Source organism: Triticum aestivum, chromosome 3D, assembly GCF_018294505.1.
Source record: "Triticum aestivum cultivar Chinese Spring chromosome 3D, IWGSC CS RefSeq v2.1, whole genome shotgun sequence".
Classification (NCBI taxonomy): Eukaryota; Viridiplantae; Streptophyta; class Magnoliopsida; order Poales; family Poaceae; genus Triticum; species Triticum aestivum.
In genome coordinates, this window is record NC_057802.1 from 361,901,062 (window position 1) to 361,922,666 (window position 21,605).

Below are 21,605 nucleotides of genomic sequence, written 5' to 3' on the forward strand. Positions count from 1 at the left end.
TAAATTTCTTATCGACTGCAGGAGAGGAGAGCCTTAGTAGGAGGATATGAAGACAGGTCTGTGGTTTAATGGGCTACGCCAGCCCATCTAGCTTATTTCTTCAAGTTACAGTACTAACGCCTAATTTCGCCTAATCGTGCGTAAGCTAGAAAAGTGCAAGTAGGTGCAAAAAGAAATTAACGCCTATGCTTTTTTGAAATTTGAATATGATACTCTAGAAGAAATAAGAGACGGGATTTCCAGCACTGCCCCCCTTGGAAAATTGAGCTCTTAATTCAAAAGTACTGCAGGTTCGACGCAAACCGCTCGCACGCAGTACTACAGATAGTCGTCTCGCGTACTCAATCAAATACCAAATAGTACGAACTCAAACAAGGTTTCTGGGAAATGGCGACATCGGCGAAACTGCTAAGCGCGGCTACCAGATGCGCGGGGTCTGAAGGGAAAAAGTACATCAAAATCCATGCAAAATTCAGAGCATCGCATACCTCTAGGCCGGCGACCTCCTCACAGACGGCGCTGCTGCCGTCGGCCGCGCCGTCTTCCCCGGCGAGGTCCTTTTGTTTCGAGGGCATCTCTCTTTGTGTTACTGGGCTGGGCTGGGCTGGCCGGCCGAATGTACACGGTCCACACCCCAGCCCGATTTCCCTATAAAGAAAATAAAAAACCACAGGCAGATGACTGGCAGTGGCAGATGGCGAACGGTAGATTAGGTGGGGGGGAAAGGTCACGCGCTCGCAGTTTCTACGGTACGGGACGGGGCGGTGGCGGCAAACCCGTCTCCGGCCGGAGGCGGCACCATGAGGCCAGGAACGACGGGAGCGCTCGCGGAGTTGGCGCGGCCGCGGCTTAGCTTGGCGTCCGCTGTTCCAGAAAGACAGGTTACGCCGTTCTACTCTTCACATTACCCTACAAATCGTTAATTTTTGGCTAGTGGAATTGTCGATGGTTGATGTTCACCAGCTCTTTTGAATGACTAGAATGTTGTGTTTCTTTTGTATACTACTCCCTCTGCTCCTGCTCCTAAATATAAGTCTTTTTAGAGATTTCAATATGGACTACATACGTATGTATATAGACGTATTTTAGGGCGTAGTTCACTTATTTTGCTCCGTATGTAGTCCATATTAAAGATCTAGAAAGACTTATATTTAGGAACAAAAGGGAGTATATACTTACTATGTAACTATGATAATGCGTACATCTCTGGTACCCCACAACGACTGAAAGTCTGAAACACATGCTGGGCCAATCTGGCCTCTGATGTCTTAGGCCTAACAAATAGAGAACTAGAATTACAGGCGAATGCCCTTAAAATTTATGCAATACAAACATTTTTCATCTCGTAGTACGGGAAACAAGAAAGGAACAATAAATATCTGCGCATCCCCTTATGCCGCCTTCGAGTGTAGTTCGACCAGTGATGCGTAGACTCCACCCTTGATGCTCATGAGAGATTCATGCTTTCCCTTCTCGGCAACTGAACCATCTTTGATGACTGCGATCGTATCTGCCCCTTTGATCGTCGACAGGCGGTGTGCTACGACAATGGTGGTCCTGCTGACCATTACCTGGTCCAGTGTGTCTTGAACAATACGCTCTGATTCAGCGTCCAGGGCGCTTGTTGCTTCGTCGAGCAGAAGTATTCTAGGGTCCTTCAAGATCGCCCTGGCAATAGCTACCCGTTGCTTTTGCCCACCAGATAGTTGTGTTCCTCTCTCGCCAACGTTGGTGTTGTATCCCTGAGGCAAGCCCGATATGAACTCATGAGCATTGGCTGCCTTGGCCACGGTGATTATCTCTTCTTCAGTTGCTTCTCCTCGCTTTCCATATGCTATGTTGGCACGAATTGTGTCATTGAAAAGTACTGGTTCTTGGCTTACTAGTCCCATTTGATCTCTTAACCAACTCAGTGTTAACTTTCTGAGTTCTGTTCCGTCTAGTGAGATTGTGCCAGAGTCCGGATCATAGAATCGCTCCAGCAAAGCAATTACTGTGGACTTGCCACTTCCACTCTCTCCGACAAGTGCGGTAGTCTGCACATAATAATCAGTTTTAACATGTTCAGTACAACCATGGGCGGAAATATAAATGCAAAGAAACAACTGAAAAAAGGGCGTGCCCAGTGCTGAAAGCTCCCACACAAGTTGGGGGTCTGGGGAAGGGAATTTCTAGACAGCCTTACCCTTACATAATATTTCTGCAAGGAGGCTGGCTCGAACCCAGGACCTCCAGGTCACACAATATTCTACCATTGTGCCAGGCCAGCCCTTCCAAGGGGCGAAATAACCGACAAAGAAAAATCCTAATGCATAACAACTTTATCTCCTTTCTAGACTTTCCTGTTTTCTAACTTCATCTCATTGCTTATTTTACTTTTTCTTGTGAACATGGTGTTTAAACTTGAACATTTGTACAGTGCTACATGAAATTGGTGTCACCTCTCTAGAATTATGTGAAACTCATAGGTGGACATTCTAACACATGGAGTACACTAACAAAGTTTTTGCAGCACTTGATGTTCTTCATGTCATTGATGTTAAAATAAAGCAGTTCAAGGTTGCTGCAACCCTTTTGCGAAACACATAGCAGGATAATACATGGATGTGTGCTGCTGCATGGTCTAATCTTCATGACAGACAGTAAACTAGGTACATGACTTCTCTCCCCAATTTGCAGTGAATGAGTAGTAAACTTTTAATTCTGCAAGACATCAGGACAAGTGTCAAGTTGGGTGTACCTTTCCGGAAGCAATACCCAAAGTGAAGTCGCTGAATATTTGGACATCTGGTCGGGATGGGTACTTGAACCTTACATGGTTGAACTCTATGGTGCCATCAACTTTTTCTAGCTTTATACCTTCATCACTGGTCGAGTCAATTTTGGGCTTCCTGTCTATGAATGCTAGTATGGATGTCGCAGATTCTTGACCTTTTGTTGAGTCTGATGCCATGTCACTTGTTTGGGAAATTCCATAAGCGGTGAAAATCAAGGCAAAGTAAACCTGCCAGTACCAGATCGATTTATCAAGTCACTGAATAAAATGACCTCACATATCAACTGTGTATATCTTACTCTGAAAACATTTTGAAAGGTTGATTTGCCGTCATGTACAAACTGTGCACCAACATAGAAACAAAGAGCATATGTGAGATACAACATTAAATTTGAGAAACTGAAACCAACACCTCCGACCATTCCACTTCTAATTCCCTGTTTCATTGAAGCCTGGCATTTTTGGCTGTATAGGGTAATCACTCTCTTCTCTGCACCAAAAGATGCTACAGTTCGAATACTACCAATTGCTTCAGCCACAACTTGACTTGCATCTTCATACATCACCTGTAACAATCATTAGTTGGGAGAGATTATTTTATAACTCATACTTCTAACTACCACTTTCTGTTGATGCTAAGCTTCAAATGTGTGACTAGTAGTAGGAGATTTCATGTTGTTTGGAAAAGTGCACACCTTTATCTAATGTGAAAAGCATCAAGCATTGTTTCCTTTTCTTTAACAAATAAAACATTTATGTTCATAACGTGGTTTTATCTGATTTCACCTTAGCATCTTCACCGAACCCTTTCAGAAACCTCAATTGGATATAATTCTGCAAACCCAGAAAAGGAATGACACCTATGATACTCAGTGTAAGCTTCCAGTCCGAAGCAAATGCTATGCCAAAGCCACAAATAAGTGTTACGGTGCACTGCACTAGTACGGCCAAGTTATCTCCTACAAGGCGTCGGATGTTCAAAGCATCAATAAACAACCTTGCACCAAGTGCGCCACTGTAAAAGTTAGAAGCAAAACTTAATATCCCCGATGTTAGAGAAGACATAAACTTGTAAGGAGAAAAAGGAGAGTATGAAACCTGGAATTCGAAGGATCATCAAACCAAGCAACCTCTTGATGAATGATGCTTTGGAAAGACAAAGCACGGACACGTTCTATAAGTTTCCCACCGGCTACTCCAAATAAGTAAAATTCCAATTGGATTGAAACCAGGGAAATGATTGCCATCAGAAGGCACATCAATGCCCAAAATGTTGAATCTTTTCGAAGTTGGTGTGCTGGATAGTAGAATGTTCTTATACCACCAGACATCATAATACTGAATGATGGGAAAAGAAGTCCATGCACAGTGGCAGCTATGATAGCTAACAGGAGAATTGGTGCTTCTGGCCTGCTAAGATTAAAAAGGCGTCCAATTGGTGCTTTCTTTGGAGCCTCACTATCACCAATTTCCAGGTGTTCCTCTCTGCTAGCAACATGCCTGAACAAATCATCCGATCTAGACAGTCCAAGGGATTTACTGGAGTGTTGTCTTCTATTCCTGGGAGAATCCCTGATAGATTGTTCCAAAGATAAACTTGTACTTTTGAATCTTGAACCTGCCACATATGGCATCTCAGGCGTTTCTTCAGTATTGGCCTGTTGTAGCCGAATAAGATGAGAGTAAGCTCCATCAGGATCCTTTATCAGGTCATCATGGACACCTGCATGAAATAAATTGTGAAGGAAAAGAATTGACTAGGTTCCAAGAAGAAGAAAACCATATATTGGGTGTGGAAGTATCTCTTACCTCGTTCAGCTACCTTTCCTTGATGAACCACTGCTATGCAATCTGCATTTCTGACTGTACTCAGCCGATGAGCAACAATGAGTGTAGTTATCCCTACCATGATCCGATTTAATGCTTCTTGAACTACCCGCTCAGACTCCACATCCAAAGCACTAGTAGCTTCATCCAACAGAAGGACTCTTGGATTTTTAAGGATTGCTCTTGCAATGGCAATCCTTTGTTTCTGCCCTCCAGAAAGTTGAGCACCATTCTGACCAACCATTGTCTCATACGCCTGTATCATGTGGAAATCAGATAAGCATTAGTTACAGCAAACTTGATTAAGGTACTTTGTAACTAACTATTTTTTTTCTGTAAGTACATTAGGCAACTTTTCGATGAAATTTGCTGCATTTGCAAGCTCAGCTGCTCTCTTGATCTCTTCAAGCGTAGCATCCTCTTTACCATAGGTTATGTTGTCTTTGATGGAGGTCATAAAAAGCAATGGTTCTTGGCTAACAAGACTGATCATTCCTCTTATCCACTGGAGTTTCATACTCTTGATGTTGATTCCATCTATCAGCACATTGCCAGCTTGTGGGTCGTAGAATCTCTCCACCAGACTAATTATTGTTGATTTACCACTTCCACTCTCTCCAACTATAGCCATTGTAGTACCACTAGGTACATGTAGAGACAACCCATTAAGTATCAACTGCTCAGGCCTTGCAGGATATCTAAAGAACACATTGTTGAGTTCAACATCGCCCCTGATATCGTCCAATACTATTCCAGAAGTGTCAGTGATGTCAATCTTTGGTTCTTTGTTCATTATCTCAAACAACCTATATGCTGCAGATTGCCCTTCTGCAATAGCAGAAATTGAGGGCGATGCGGTACCTATAGCCCTGTTACAAATTAAGGCCTGTGTTAGTATTTACTATAGATTCAATCCTAGCATATACTATTGGTTATCCTCATTATTTCCATATTTTGAAATAGATTCTAGTTGTGCATGTTATTTGACGGACAAAAATGTTAGGCCCATCACTTCGCTACCAATAGTAATATCAACTATGTAAACTATATTCATAGCAGTGATGGGGTAATTTAGAAATAGTTTCTAGTAAATTTTCCAGATTTAGATTTTTTTATGCTTTTAATAAATAAATGTAGCATTCTTGTTTTTAGGTTAAGAAGAGTTTGGAGTTTTATTTGTGCAAGACTAAGTGCTACTTTACTCTGACATCTCATATTATCATTGACAACACTATATGATAGAAAATTGGAAGCTCACATTGAACCAGTTAACATTGCAAGTACGATATTGACGACTTGCCCTCCAGTATAACCTTCGTTGATGATTAACTTAGCACCATACCAAAAGGCTAGAGAGTAACCGCAGAAGAAAACAGAAAAGATACCGCCTGTTCCTAGACCAGTGGCAATCCCTTCCAAGACTGTAGCCTTATATGCCCTTTTTGTGAGAGTGTTGTACAATGCGATTGCTTTCTTCTCACCATTGAAGGAGATAACCTGCTTTGAAATGTTACCATATTTTTTAGTAAACTCGACCAACCAGGGACTTGCCCTGGTATCATTTTTTATATTAGAAGAAATCTGAGCACCACCCTGCGGAGGTTGCACCTCGAAAAGTGGGTGGGTGGGCCTATGAGCACACCTGCTCAAGCTAGCCACCTGAGCAGATGCTCGGCCTTGCAACTGACGATAAAGTAGTTATACATAATTCAAACGTTTAGAACCCACCGTTTTTATAGCTCCAATGGTCTGCTCGACGACATTGCCCGCATCGGCATATGATGCCTGCCTCCTGGCTGATATTTGAGAACGTAACCGAGACATAATTGCAAAAGACAGAATATTTGGAGGTATGCATGCGAGCATAACAAGAGCTAACATCCAGCCTCTTATGAATCCGATGATAAAACATCCAACAAAGGTTGTCAAAAGCTGTGCATACTTGCCTACCTGAACACGAGGAATCCATATTTACTTGAAATCAACTGATGCATTTACAGAACATAGATTTATTAAGGTATTTTATCTATGTTGTCTAATGCATTTGTTACCTTCTCTCCAAGGGCATCTTGGACCAGTACAGTGTCCGCAGACATTCTAGAAATTGCTTCCCCAGTTGTCATCTCCACATCAAAGAATGAAACATCCTGTTTTAGAACAGCTTCGAGGTATAGAGATCGGATGCGTATTGACTGCCTTTCTCCAGTCATTGTCCAGCAGGACACCTCTGGCACAGGTAGCAAGCAGGTTAAGTTTAAGGCTTTCAGCCACTCCATTGAAATTCTGTTGCGTGTGAATGCAATCCAACTAAAAGCAGAGATTATGCAACTCCTTACTGCTCGGTATTTTGGTTCAAGTTAAAATTGGAAAATTACTGGTAGTTGTAAATTTTAAATTTCAATTGTGGTAGATTTCATGCATTATTTGTTTATTTATTTATTGTTGAGAATCAATTATTTCATGAGGTTCCAGATCTGCCTGGTAAGTCATGCTATTGTTAGGGTACTTGGATATGAACAGGTCTGTCGATGCTTGGAAACATCAAAGTTGTGAGACACTGACACCAATGTACAATACATGAATATTACTGATTAATAGCAACTAGTATTCAATCATTTGTAGCCAATTTATATTCTCAGTGTGTGGATTACAATAGTGAATGTCAATATTTTATTTGTTGATTCTTTTTGAGTGCTCGACTGTTTATCACGTGCCGTGTTGACCTTTTAGTTCAGAACAGAATAGGGTTGAGTTTCGACTATCAATTCTAGAAACATTAGTCTACGAGTGGAAGTGTACTTACGGAGAAATGAAGCTAGTGCCGTCCCAATTCCCAAATAGATGTAGTACATAACAACCTGGAGAAAGCAAATGTCAAAAATAAATTAGTATGTGAACTACTGGGGCGTTCTTTGGTTCTTTGATTAATGTGTCATTATTTGTTTTTTCACGTAAGCATATTTTGTCTTCTTTTCTTTATCGGAAAGTTGTTGCCTAGGCCGAGCTCCATGGCACCCCTTATCTAGACGCCCATTTTCTGCTCATGACCCGTGCAAGCGCTTTTGTCTTTTTTTATATCCCAAATAAAACAACATATGAACTTCAAACTTTGCAGGACAACAAAATATTCTAACTATAATGTGGGAAAAACTTTTGGAATTTTTCATGCATCATACTGTACAAAGTTAGTACAAAGTTGAGTCACTTATTTTGGGACGGAGGGAGTAAATAATTATAATAACTTTTTACTCAAAAATAATAATCTCATTTTGCATATTTATGTCGGACCAAAAAATCCGAAAGTTTTTTCACACATTGAAGTTCTAAAGTTTGGTTGACCTACAAAGTTTGGAGTCCATATGTTGTTTCATTTGAGAGAAGCAAAAAAGAGGGACTTTCATGTAGTAAGTTAGTTGGTCAGCATAGATCTCAAAGCAATGTTGGAGGGTAAGAATAAGGGGTGCCATGGAGCTTGACCTGCAAAAAAGCTATTGTCTTCTATCTGCTAGGTCAATAATAATAGGATAAAATTGAAGGGGGAATGTTCCCATTGAGCATCAGGGTTTATCTACTTATCTCCGGTTGATTATATCTTATTTTTTGTCGGAAACCAGTTGATTATGTCATGTGGCGTACATGCAAGTTTCATCCTTGCTAGTCTCTTTGTAAACAAATGTAGGACGTTTTTGCAGTTTTACAGAGGGAGTACTTGCTAGCACACGAGGCACCAATCTATTGCATACCCTGCGGTGACATCTGTTCTCAGGGGAGTTTCATGATGAACTGAACTAGAGATACTCTCAAAAAGGTATACGTCGATACCTTGCTGACCCGCTGGAGGACGTTGTCGCCGGCGCCGAAACAGTCGATGACGGCGGCGAAGACGACGGTCATGAGCGGGTCGCCCATGCCGTTAACCATGGCTGCCACGGTGCCGACGGCCATCAGCGCCATGTCGGCACGGCTGGCGTACCTGAACATGCTGAAGAAGGGCACCTTCTTAGCCCCCTCGGTCTTCCTCTCCCTCTCCCCCGTCTCTGCATCCTCTCCTCTGCCTCTCATGGCTTCATCATCCATTAGGCTACGTTGGTTGATGTTTCTCCTCCTAGTAGTTGCTAGTTAGCAACTTGTGCTTAGCTTATCTCTCTCCTGGCATGCTTGTGGTGATGAGAGTTGGGCGCTAATATGTAGGCAAGCGAAACTGACAGGATGTCGCTTATATTGTCTGGATGCGTACGTGGTTGCTAAATAATTGTACGGCCTCCTGATTTTCGTGTAACAATGGCGGGACCCCTGATGATTTCAAAGGTGTGTGTTCAAAGTTGTTGAGTATTGTACAATGTATCATAATTTAGAAAGGAAAAAATTGGAATGGTCCACAACATTTTACAATTACAATACGATTATTCATGTCTTGGTGTGAGATCTGCCAAGAATTCTCGCCGAACCAAGGTTCCATCATTAATGGTCTAGTCTGCTTCGAAGCTCATTTACGTTATATTATGAGACGGAGAAATTAATATATAAATTGTAATAATATCTTATATTATGAAAGGGAGGGAGTACTTATTAAGTAAAGTGCATGCCAACACTGTAAGGGTATCTCCGGCAGGAGTGCAAGTCGCCGTAGGTTAGGTCTTGGCACATCGACCAAATCCTGTGTGAATTAGGAGAAAAGTGATTTTATTGGTGGCTAAACTTCATGCCGTTGCTACAAGCAATGCAAAACTATGTACAAGAGAGAAAGATGAGGTGAAAGAAACTGATAGCATATTGCTAATTGTCAATATGGGCAGTTGGTGAGGCAAGGTCATAGAAATAGTTGGCCTCCTGATTACTCATGAACAATCAAGCAAATGTTAATATTTTCTTAACTGAAACTATAAGGGAGACCCTGACAGTAAATTTGACTAAAAGAAAATATGTACAACTGTACAAGAGGGGGAATGTACAGGAAGAGCTGGCGAGAAAACTAGGAATTCGCAGAGGGATACATTAGGCTGGTCAAGCCAGAGCCTAAGGGCATTTTTAACCGATCCCCAATAAGGTCGCAGGATAAATTCGGTTATCCTCCCTTATAGCGCACCTAGCCGAACCCCAATCTGCTGTAAGGGAGAAACAATTACCCTCCTCCACCGAAAATCCATCCCGATCTCTTTAAATTTACTCCATCCCGCCACGGTCAAGTAAAAGTGGCGGCCTCTCTTTCTCTCCCCCTCTCGACGCCTTGCCTCCCGCCGCCACAGCCACCATGCCTCGCCGCCGCCACCGATGACCGTCCCCCCAACTGGAATGGATAGCCCGGACCCTTCCCTCGCCTTGCCGATCACCGCCGCTGGCTTTTCGCCACCAAAAATCACCCACGCACCGCCGCCTGCGCCGAAGAAGAGTTTGGGGATGAAAAAAGCCCACCGGGTTCAAGCTCCTCCTCCAATCACGGCAATGGCCTCCAGTGTGACCACCGTATCTCCGGTAACGCCCGCCGCTCCCGCCGGAGCCAAACGAGTTTGAAAGCCGATGGCGGCCGCGAAGAAGATGAAGAAGGCCACAATGGCACCTCGTGCAACTACTCTGGCGCCCCCTACAGCCACTCCTCCTGCGGGGGCGGTGGCCGCGGCCGGCAACAAGCATCGCGGCTGCGAAGTGCTCGATGAAATGCCTACAAGGTAAAAGAAATCTTCAGGCACGATGATTGTTTGTAGCCGATCGGTGATTGTTTATAGCCGATCGTGATGTAGTTTCTTTGTTTCTTTGTCGTAGTACGAAGATGAAAGGGTCGAGTTCTTAGCGGCTTTGGAGTCCTCGGCCACGATGGGATTTGATGAGCTCAACTACGACTCCATTTGGCATCATTCGGATGCGGCCCAAGACATGGAGCAAGAGGAGGAGGTGGCCGAGGAAGAGGAGGAGGTGGCCAGCCAAGAGGAGGAGGCCGAGGAGGTAGTGGCCGATGAGGAGGTTGTGAAGGTAACCGAAGCAAGCACGCGGCCGTCAAGGTCACACACCGCCAACTACAACCACAAAGAGGATGTTGCTCTTTGTGATGCTTGTGATGTTTTTTAAGATATATGTTGTGTAGTGTTTGAAGTTCATGCGGCTAAGACACAAAATCACACAATTTTGCTTTTACTTCACTAAGTATATGAGGTCGGCTAGGTGCGGCCACCGTTAGTGGAGCAAAATTTCCCATCACTAACTTTACTCCGCCGGATACTCCCTTAACTTTTACGGGATCGGTTAGAAATGCCCCAAGAGAGGAAGCAAGCTCATTCTTTAGCAAGCAGGAAGAGGCCCATCCTAAAATTGAAAAACAAGTATTACCGAAGATGCTGGCATTTCTTTGCTTCCAGATGTTCCATACAGTAGCAATCAGGACTTCAAAGAAGAAAAAGGATTGTTGAGCATGAGCTTAGCTTGCACCACCAGGTATGGAAGTGTAAGCCAATTCTAAGCATCATTTACGTAAAACATAGTTTACCATCAGGTACCAATTCTAAGCATCATTTAGGTAAAACATAGCTTATCATTTATTTCTGGGAAAATTATATTTTTATTACTTCTGGTGTTCTTTGTACTGCCTTGACAGATGATGAATAAATTAAAAATTTCTTTCATAAAAAAGGCCCGAATAAGTTTGTATTCATGCGTTAGTTCATATCCAAGGTTCCATCTTATCTTCTTTCAATCAATGCAGAGGTTGGATGTATGACCACCTGTTGTATATGAGCCCAGCAAAAGTTTGTTGTGATCAAAGTGTGGATGGCTTTTGTGCTTCTCGGTATTCATTGTTTGGGTTAGGAGTGCGTTTCTATGTGGTCTCAGTTTCCTTGTCAGCTGGTGGAGATCTTGTTCTCTTCATATCTGGGTTTCACATTATTTTTCTTAATTAAATGGACAGTTCTTTGTTCATATTCAAAAAATGCAGCAGCTCCCCTGCTCTTTCGAGGTATCGATAAATATACGCAAGTCATAAAAGTAACTTTATGCAAATCACAAAAGTAACTTGTTTGAGGAAAATATTAATTATATGAACTCCCCATGATGAATGTATAAAGTGAAAAATTGTAATCTACGCTAGGTAGGTGGTTCACGGGCTGGGAGGATGAATAGTATCATGGGTTAAAAAGCCCCAAATTTGTCTTTTCTGCACAGCCCTCATTTCAACATATTTTGCCCTCAAAATTTACACACATGTATGTTATGCCTTCATGTATATCTGTGTTTTTTTCAGAATTTTTTGAAATGTAGAAAATATGAAATTTGATTTTTTTTAAAACCGAGCTCCATGGTGCTCGGCCTCCAAAGACAATATTCGGCATATAGCACAAGACAAAATATATACGCTGCTTATGATGGAGCTTGATGACATCGCATGTGAGTCAAAGAGAGAACAAATTAAAGGAGAGTCTCGCCACCTTTATTCTCTATTTTTTTGCGATGTCGCCACCTTTATTCTCAACAAAGAACGAGACTTCTAGTGTACAGTAGTGGTTCCAATGATGGTGACTAAAAATATTCCTAGCAAAACTGAATGCCTAGTTCCCTTTTAAGTGACTTTATATCTGATTGGTCATGCATTAATCATACTCTGTCCCGCAGGTCGTTCTCCTTTTTCTGTTGTTATTTCTCCTCTGTCTTGCATTGTTCTCTACCTTCTTAATCCGTTGATATTTCTTTTGTGAAGAAAGGTCCAAATCTATTATAAAGTTCATGGGAAGTAAAAAAATATTCAACATAACAAAAATTATACCGAAGTCCCTGTACCACCGAACGACCACACGTGCCCCTAAGAACCAACACCTTGGAGCTGCAATCATAGTTGTTGAACACTTGAATCGATCCGAAGCACCCTTACCTCGCTGTCCCCAAGGCCCCAAGGAAAGGATTGTTTTTCTTTTTCATGTTTTTTAGTTTATTTATTCTTTTTCCTTTCCTTTTTTATTTTTTAAATTTCAAAAATATTCAAAATTCCAAACATTGTTTGTTTTTTAAAAAACTGTCCACATTTTTAAATATATTTGAAATTTTAAAAATTATTAAGAATTTTAAAAAAAATGTTTGAAATTTCAAAAAATGCTAATATTTTCCTTTAAATATTCGTGTATTCTCTTTTTGTTTGGAATTGATGACAATTTTTGAATTTGCAAACATTGTGTCAAATCCATTAACCTTTTTTGAATTCATGAACACTTTTTTAGTTCATGATTCTTTTAAATTAACGGTTTGTTAAATTCATGAAGTTTTCGGAATTCACAAACATTTGTTATTGCACGAACATTTTTTGAATTCATGCACATTTTTGAATTCGCAAACATTTTCAATTCATTAACATTATTTGTATTCTTGATTTCTTTCCAAATTAAAATTAAACTGGCCGAAAAGAAAAATACGAAATGAGAAAAAACGAAAAAATAACAGACGTTCGCTCTCTCGTTGGGCCAGGTCCCATTGTCCGCGAGCGACGGGAGTGAGCTCAAGCAACACCGAGGCCCTTGATCCAGCTTTTCAGACGGCGCGGACAACGAACTGTGGATTACAAGGGCGGAAAATAACGCGCTCGCAGTTCCGTCGTCGGCGGCGGCGAATCCATCTCCGGCGGCCGGAGGCGACTCCCTGAGGGCAGAAATGAAGGGTTCGCGGCAGAGTCGGTGCGCCGCGGCTAGCTTGGCGTTGGATGTTCCAGAAAGAAACGTGGGAGACCTCGCAGTATCGAAGGTTACTCCGTTCTACTCTTCACATACCCCACGTCGTCAATTTCAGAATTTCTGATAGTGGAATTTAGATAGTTGAGGTTCACCATTTCCTAGGCTATCCCTGTTCATACATGTTGATGCACTAGAGTGATGTGTTTTTTGTTCTATTATAATGCATACATCGGCCATCGGCAGTAGCTAGAACAACTAGAACAGATGCTATGCTGAGGCAATCTTACCTCTGATGTCTTAGGCCAAGCCAAAACAAGAATTACAGGCGATTGGCTTAAAATTTCCGTACATTTTACATCACAGAACTTCTAATACAAAATACACGATGCAGTTTTCGTCTTCTACTAGTTGTGAAAAAGATCTGAACAATATAAATCTGCACACACCCTTTTATGACGCTGACGCCTTTGAGTGTAGCTCGACCAGCGATGCATAGACTCCACCCTTGATGCCCATGAGCGATTCATGCTTCCCCTTCTCAGCAACTGAACCATCTTTGATCACTGCGATTGTATCCGCCCCTTTGATCGTGGACAAACGGTGTGCTACAACGATGGTGGTCCTGCTCACCATTATCTTGTCCAATGCATCTTGAACAATACGCTCTGATTCAGCGTCCAGGGCACTTGTTGCCTCGTCTAGCAGAAGTACTCGAGGGTCCTTCAAGATCGCCCTTGCAATAGCTACCCGTTGTTTTTGCCCACCAGATAGCTGTGTTCCTCTCTCGCCAACGTTGGTGTCATATCCCTGAGGCAAGCTCGATATGAACTCATGTGCGTTGGCCGCCTTGGCCACGGTGATAATCTCTTCTTCAGTTGCTTCTCCACGCTTTCCATATGCTATGTTGGCACGAATCGTGTCATTGAAAAGCACTGGTTCTTGGCTTACCAGCCCCATCTGGTCTCTTAACCAACTCAGTGTTAAGTTTTTGAGTTCTGTTCCATCTAGTGAGATTGTGCCAGAGTCTGGATCATAGAATCGCTCTAGCAAAGCAATTACTGTGGACTTGCCACTTCCACTCTCTCCAACAAGTGCAGTAGTCTGCATATGACAAACATTTTCAAACCTGTCACTACAACTGTGGTGAAAATAATGAACTCAACGAAATTCTGTTCTTGTTCATCGTAGTATTCGTTTTGAGGAAATATCCAGTGCTTCCATCATTTAGGAATGAAATAACTGACAAAGACAAATCTTAGTGCATAGTAACTTTCTCGTCTTTCTTGATCTTGTTTTCTAACTTCATCCATTGTCTTTTTGGTTCTCCTTGTGTACATGGTATTCAAACTTAAAATTTTGTTGAATGCCAGATGAACTTGGTTTCATATATCTAATATTCTCGTCGAACTTATGCTATCGGTAGGGTATTCTAATACTCGGCGTATGCAAAAAACTGTATCTACATTCTGTAGCACAATCATGTTCCTCCTGTCAGTCATGTTGAAATAAAGCAGTTCAAGGTTGCTAGAACCATGTTGTGAAACATTTAGCACAATATTTATATTATTGAAACAAGGCAAAAGAATCCACTACGTTTATCGACTTTATACTAAAGTATCTCAGTCGTTGATTGCATGGTCGAGCGTGGTCTAACCTCCATACCCGGCAGTAAACTAGGTTCAGTTCGACTTTTCTTTCTTTTTTTGCGATGAATGAAAAAAATTGCAAGTATCAAGTTAACCTTACCTTTCCGGAGGGAATACCCAAAGTAAAGTCACTGAATACTTGCACATCTGGGCGGGATGGGTACTTGAAGCTCACATGGTTGAAATCTATGTTGCCATCAACTTTCTCTAGCTTTATGCCTTCATCATTAGTTGAGTTAATTTTGGACCTCCTGTCTATGACAGCTAGTATGGATGTTGTGGACTCTTGAGCTTTTGTTGAATCTGATGCCATTGCACTTGTTTGGGAAATTCCAAAAGCTGTGAAAACCAAAGCAAAATAAACCTGCAAACAACCAGGCCGATTTGTCAAGTCATTGAATAAAATAACCTCACATGTCAAATGCGTATATCTTACTCTGAAAACATCTTTAAAGGTTGATTTGCCGTCATGTACAAACTGTGCACCAACATAGAAACAAAGAGCATATGTGAGGTACAACATTAAGTTTGAGAAACTGAATCCGAGGCCTCCAACCATTCCACTTCTAATTCCCTGTTTCATTGTAGCTTGGCATTTTTTGCTGTACATTGTAATTACTCTCTTCTCTGCACAGAAAGATGCTACAGTTCGAATACTGCCAACTGCTTCTGCTACAACTTGACCTGCATCTTCATACATCACCTGTAACAATCATTTGTTCTAGGAGTGATTATCTACATAACTCACTTTGGAAGAACCACATTATGTTTGGTATAAGCTTAGAAAAGGATAATTGCATGGTCTCTAGAAAAGTGCACATCTTCGTTTCACAGTGTGAAAAGTATCAGGAATTATTTGTTTCTTCTTCAATTAAAAACAATTGTTCAAAACAGGGTTTACTCTAATTTCACCTTAGCATCCTCACTGAAACCTTTCAAGAACTTCACTTGAATATAATTCTGTAAACCGAGAAAAGGAATGACACATATGACAATCAGCGTAAGCTTCCAGTCAGAAGCAAATGCTATGGCGAAGCCAGAAATAAGTGTTATTGTGCACTGCACTAGTATGGCCAAGTTATCTCCTACAAGGCGTCGGATGTTCAAAGCATCAATAAACAGCCTTGCACCAAGTGCACCACTGTAAAAGTTAGAAGGAAAACATGATGGTCATACTGTCACAGATAAAGATAGAGTTGCAAAGTGAAAAATAAGTAACAAACCTGGAATTAGAAGGATCATCGAACCAAGCAACCTCTTGATGCATGATGCTCTGGAAAGACAAGGCACGGACACGTTCTACAAGTTTCCCACCAGCCATTCCGAATAAGAAAAATTCCAATTGGATTGCAATCAGAGAAATGATTGCCAACAGAAGGCATAGCAATGCCCAAAACCTCGAATCTTTTCGAAGTTGGTGCGCTGGATAGTAAAATGTCCTTATACCACCAGACATCATAATACTGAATAAAGGGAAAAGAAGTCCATGCACAAAAGCAGCTATAACAGCTAATAGGAGAATTGGTGCTTCTGGCTTATTAAGATTAAAAAGGCGTCCAATTGGTGCTTTCTGAGGAGCCTCACTATCACCAAATTCCTTTTGCTCTTGACTGCTGGTATTAGCAGGCCCCTGCAAATCATCAGATCCAGAGAGTCCTAGGGGTTTTACGGAGTGTTGTCTTCTATTCCTGGGTGAATCTCTCGTAGATTGTTCCAAAGATAAACTTCTATTTTTAAGTCTTGAATCTGACGCATATGGCACCTCATGCATTCCTTCGGTATGGACCTGTTGTAACTTAATAAGCTGACAGTAAGCTCCATCAGGATCCTTGATCAACTGATCATGGGCACCTGTATAAAATGGATTTATGAAAGAAAATAATTTAATAACCTACAGCTCACTCTGGTTGATTGGTTCAAGGAAGATAGACATGAAGTATCTCTTACCTTGTTCAACTACCTTTCCTTGATGAACCACTGTTATGCAATCTGCATTCCTGACTGTACTCAGACGGTGAGCAACAATGAGTGTAGTTATCCCTACCATGATCCTATTTAGTGCTTCTTGAACTACTCGCTCAGACTCTACATCCAAAGCACTAGTAGCTTCATCCAACAGAAGGACTTTTGGATTTTTAAGGATTGCTCTTGCAATGGCGATCCTTTGCTTCTGCCCTCCAGAAAGCTGAGCACCACTCTGACCAACCATTGTCTCATATGCCTGTATTATGTGGAAGTAAGATAAGCATTAATTGCAGGATACTTGAGTAAGATACTTCTGTAAATAACTAGTTTTTCTTAAGTACATTAGGCAGCTTTTCGATGAAGTTTGCTGCGTTTGCCAGCTCAGCTGCTCTCTTGATCTCCTCAAGCGTAGCATCCTCTTTACCATAGGTTATGTTATCTTTGATGGAGGTCATAAAAAGTAATGGTTCCTGACTAACAAGACTGATCTTCCCTCTTATCCACTGGAGTTTCAAACTCTTGATGTTGATTCCATCTATCAGCACTTCACCAGCCTGTGGGTCGTAGAATCTCTCTACCAGACTAATTAATGTTGATTTTCCACTTCCACTCTCTCCAACTATAGCCATGGTAGTACCACTAGGCACTTGTAGAGACAACCCATTAAGTATCAACTGCTCAGGCCTTGCTGGGTATCTAAAGAATACATTGTTGAGTTCGACGTCGCCCTTGATATCATCTAATTCTATTCCAGAAGTGTCACTGATGTCAATCTTTGGTTTTCTGTTAATTATTTCAAACAACCTGTGTGCTGCAGATTGGCCTTCTGCAATAGCAGAAATCGATGGCGATGCATTACCTATAGCCCTGTTGCAAATAATAAATACCTTAGTGCCAAAATTTACTATTAATTCCAATGGTAAACAATACTATTGGTTATCCACATTATTTGATCTAATTCTAAAATCTAAAGCATGATTCTGGCAGTACATTTAATTTGATTGACAAAAGTATTGTGCTTGTCTGTTTGAGCTTGACAAGTTGTATAAGGTCTCTCTGCCAGAAGTAATAATAATAACTAATTAACTATAACGATTGCAGTAATGTGGTTACCTAGAAATATGAACTAGTAACAGTTCCAGGTCTAGGTATTTCTATATAGTTTAGATGCATGGAAGAAATATCTTATTTTTTAGGTTAAGAAAGTTTTTTTTACTTTGTGCATGAAACACTTAAGTGCTAGTTTACTAACATCTTATATTATTATTTACGATACTATAGTCAAAATTGGGAAAGCTCACATTGATCCAGTAAGAATTGCAAATACAACATTGATGACCTGCCCTCCAGTATATCCTTTGCTGATGATTAACTTCGCGCCATACCAAAAGGCTAGAGAGTAACTGCAGAAGACAACACAAAAGATACAGCCTATTCCAAGACCGGTGACAAGCCCTTCCAAGACAGTAGCCTTGTACGCCTTTTTTATGAGAGCATTATACAATGCAACTGCTTTCTTCTCACCATTGAAGGAGACAACCTGCTTTGAAATGTCACCGGGATTATACAATCACAACGAACCATCAAATAATTACTTATAAATTAAAGGGAACCATTAGAACCGACCGTTCTTATAGCTCTGATGCTCTGCTCGACAACATTGCCCGCATCGTCGTATGATGCTTGCCTCCTGGCAGATATTTGAGCACGTAGTCGAGAGACGGTTGCAAAAGAGAGAATACTTGGAGGTATGCATGCCAGCATAACCAGAGCTAACATCCAGCCTCTTACGAATCCGATGACAAAACCTCCAACAAAGGTTGTCAAAAGCTGTGCATACTTTCCTACCTGAACATGAAGTAGCTCTATTTATTTCAAACCAAATGATTCATTTACAGAAAATAGTTTTTTATCCTTTCTATGTTATCTAATAAATGCATTTGTTACCTTCTCTCCAAGAGCATCTTGTACCAGTACAGTATCTGCAGACATTCTAGAAATTGCTTCCCCAGTTGTCATCTCCACATCAAAGAAAGAAACATCCTGCTTGAGAACAGCTTCGAGGTATAGAGAACGGATGCGTGCTGACTGCCTTTCTCCAGCCATTGTCCAGCACGACACCTCTGGCACAGGTAACAGGATAACGTTAATGGCATTCAATCACTCATTTGAAATACTGCTATGTGTGATATGCATGTTGCCAACTCCATTTCATACTGCTCGGTACTTCATTTTCTAAGTTAAAACTTGTGAACTTGTGTTGATAGGTTTTACTCCCTCTGTAAAGAAATATAAGAGCGTTGGGATGCATTTTTACTGTGTTAACTGTCATGCACTATTTATTTGTTCTTTGTTGAGAATGAGTACTACCATGAAGTTTCATATCTGACTGGTACCTTGCTGCAAATTGTTTGGGGTACTTGGATATGAACTTGTGTTGTGCTTGGAAACATCAAAGTTTGAGAAGAGCTGGCACTAATGTAAAATATAGGAATATTACTAGATTAGTAGCAACTTCTAGTATCCAGTCATTTGTACAAATTAAACTCTCCATGTATGGATTACAGTTGAGAAAAAAATAAGGTTGAGTTTTGGCTATCAATTATAGAAACATTTAGTCCAAGAGTAAAAGCCTACTTACGGAGAAATGAAGCTAGTGCCGTCCCAATTCCCAAATAGATGTAGTACATAACAACCTGGAGAAAGCAAATGTGAGATGAAATAGTACTGAAGTTGGGGCATTCCTGTGTTATGCATGGGAAAGCAGGACTGGATTTGAGAGTAAACTGCCATTTCTTATTAGTACTGTTTTTCTTGTTTGTGTTATGAGGGAGGTTAATAATAGGAGGATGTAGACCTAAAAAAGGAGGGTGTATATTCCCAAGTGAGCACCAGGGTCCATATACGTACTCCAAATAGTTGCCCAAGCGTCAAATCAGCGGTCCACGTGTGTGTTTTCGCACGTGTGCTTGCAGTGGCCACAGACTAGAACGGCAAATCCATAAATCCGTTGATGAGGATAATTTCAGCCTTTCAGGACCACGGCAACGGCCTCCACCACAATCGCCAGTACCATTATCTAGTACAGTACTGTACTTATCTCCACTCTAGTACTGTACTCGTCCGGCAGAGATGCTCCTTGTTTTTCTCATCTTTTTTCCGGGTGACGCTCTCGTTCTTTTTCTGAGAACATGCAAAGCATGGAGTATCATCTAAAGAAATCGTCAGGCATATTTAGTGACCAGGTGCGCGTGTTTTGTGCAAAGACAAAAATGTCTAGCGCATGCTTTGCTTTCACCCGGTCTCAGTTGTGATGAAAACTTAAAAAGGACTACTAAGTACTACTCCCTCCGTCCCAAAATGTTTTAAAGATCATTTTTGTTCCTAAATATAAGACTTTTTACAGTTCAAATGCGAAAACGTCTTATGTTTAGAAACAGGGAGTACTACCTAGAATGCCTAAAAGGTTGTAGCTGTCTGTGTTGTGTGTGTTTCGGTGTTGTGTTGTAGGTTATATGTAAGGGTTTTATTAATTTAAAGCCGGGCAATGACCTTTTTTCAAACAACAAAACAAAAAGCAGCCTACCAAGTAGCACCCGACTTGCTAGCAGACATGCTTGCTGGAGGAACCATAGTGCAGTGACGTCTCAACGCCATGCAGACCCATCGTCCGGCCGTGCCCACGTTACGTTGCGTACGTGCGTGTATTGTCTGCCACACCTCGACTGCCGTATATCCAACTGCATGGTCACTACACGCCTGTACGCGCGCGGTCACCGGCCACCATGCGCGCGGCGAGCCGTGCCGGCGTGCATATCTGCAGCGCGTGGCGCTGATAGCCGAGCTGCCACTGGTTTGCCAAGCCGCCGGCCGGCCGACTCGACGGAGCTTCTGATCTTTCGGTGAAGAATACCTATCACCTGAAGCCTCTCGCTGGAACCGGTGGCGTGCAGAGAATCTAACGCACTCGTCGTACCTTGCTGACCCGGTGGAGGACGGCGCTGTTGTCGCTGCCGCCAAAGGACTCGATGACCGCGGCGAAGACCACCGTCATGAGCGGCTCCGACATGCCGTTCACCATGGCCGCCACCGTGCCCACGCCCATGAGCGCAAAGTCGGCGCGTCTGGCGTACCTGAACATGCCGAAGAAGGCCACCTTCTTCTTTGTCGCGCCCGCATCCTTCCTCTCCCTCCCCTCTGCCTCTTCCTCCTCTCCTCTGTCTCTCATCACCTCGTCACCCATTATTCTCTCTCTCTCTCTATCTTCTTCTTCCAACTCCCTTTAGTAGCAGCTGATGCTTATCTCTCTGATCGCACGTTTGTGGTGGCGAGAGATATGTAATGGAGCCGGGCGCGTGATTATAGTAGGTGAGGAGAACTGACACTGACGTGATGTCGCTTGTTGTCTGCTCAGGCAGGCTATATATGGTGCCATGTTGAAATGAAGTTTACTTCTTTTTGGTTCGAGTATTTAACAAAAAAAACCACCACAATTCGTGGAACCGTGTCTATAAACTACCACTTTATAAATTTGTGTCGAAAACTACCATTTTCTCACTAATCCTTGACTAAAAACTACCAAGTTTGAAAAAAGCCCGATTTGGCTCTTTTAAACGTGTTTCTGACAGGATGGGTCCACCTGTCAACATCAATCTTCTTCCTCCTCCTTCTTCCTTTCTCTCTAGCATTTCCTCAAACACCTCACAATGCACTCCGTGCTCTTCTCCATGGCGACGCCCCGGCGAA

The 21,605-nt window shown here is 41.9% G+C and overlaps 2 protein-coding genes and 1 long non-coding RNA gene across 3 annotated transcripts; 1 reads left to right on the plus strand and 2 right to left on the minus strand.

The window, feature by feature from the left end:
* Positions 1-1,270: 1,270 nt before the first annotated feature.
* On the minus strand, positions 1,271-8,848 carry LOC123078897 (ABC transporter B family member 4). Its single transcript, XM_044501545.1, has 12 exons — positions 8,426-8,848; positions 7,407-7,461; positions 6,655-6,830; positions 6,332-6,553; positions 5,862-6,100; positions 4,947-5,472; positions 4,586-4,859; positions 3,875-4,499; positions 3,563-3,791; positions 3,076-3,342; positions 2,741-3,004; positions 1,271-2,036 (listed from the first exon to the last, which is right to left on the minus strand). Exons 1-12 carry the CDS (start codon positions 8,678-8,680, stop codon positions 1,392-1,394), a joined length of 3,777 nt encoding a protein of 1,258 aa, XP_044357480.1. The 5' UTR covers positions 8,681-8,848; the 3' UTR covers positions 1,271-1,391.
* On the plus strand, positions 2,032-7,294 carry LOC123078899 (uncharacterized). The gene is made up of 2 exons (XR_006437759.1): positions 2,032-2,651; positions 6,667-7,294. It is a non-coding gene; the product is annotated as an uncharacterized lncRNA (long non-coding RNA).
* Positions 8,849-13,430: 4,582 nt separating the features above from the next.
* LOC123078900 (ABC transporter B family member 4) lies at positions 13,431-21,134 on the minus strand. The gene is made up of 12 exons (XM_044501547.1): positions 20,836-21,134; positions 19,501-19,555; positions 18,807-18,982; positions 18,486-18,707; positions 18,161-18,399; positions 17,201-17,726; positions 16,842-17,115; positions 16,118-16,745; positions 15,807-16,035; positions 15,331-15,597; positions 14,995-15,258; positions 13,431-14,349 (listed from the first exon to the last, which is right to left on the minus strand). The coding sequence occupies exons 1-12, from the start codon at positions 21,100-21,102 to the stop codon at positions 13,699-13,701; spliced, it is 3,798 nt and encodes a 1,265-aa protein (XP_044357482.1). The 5' UTR covers positions 21,103-21,134; the 3' UTR covers positions 13,431-13,698.
* Positions 21,135-21,605: the final 471 nt, after the last annotated feature.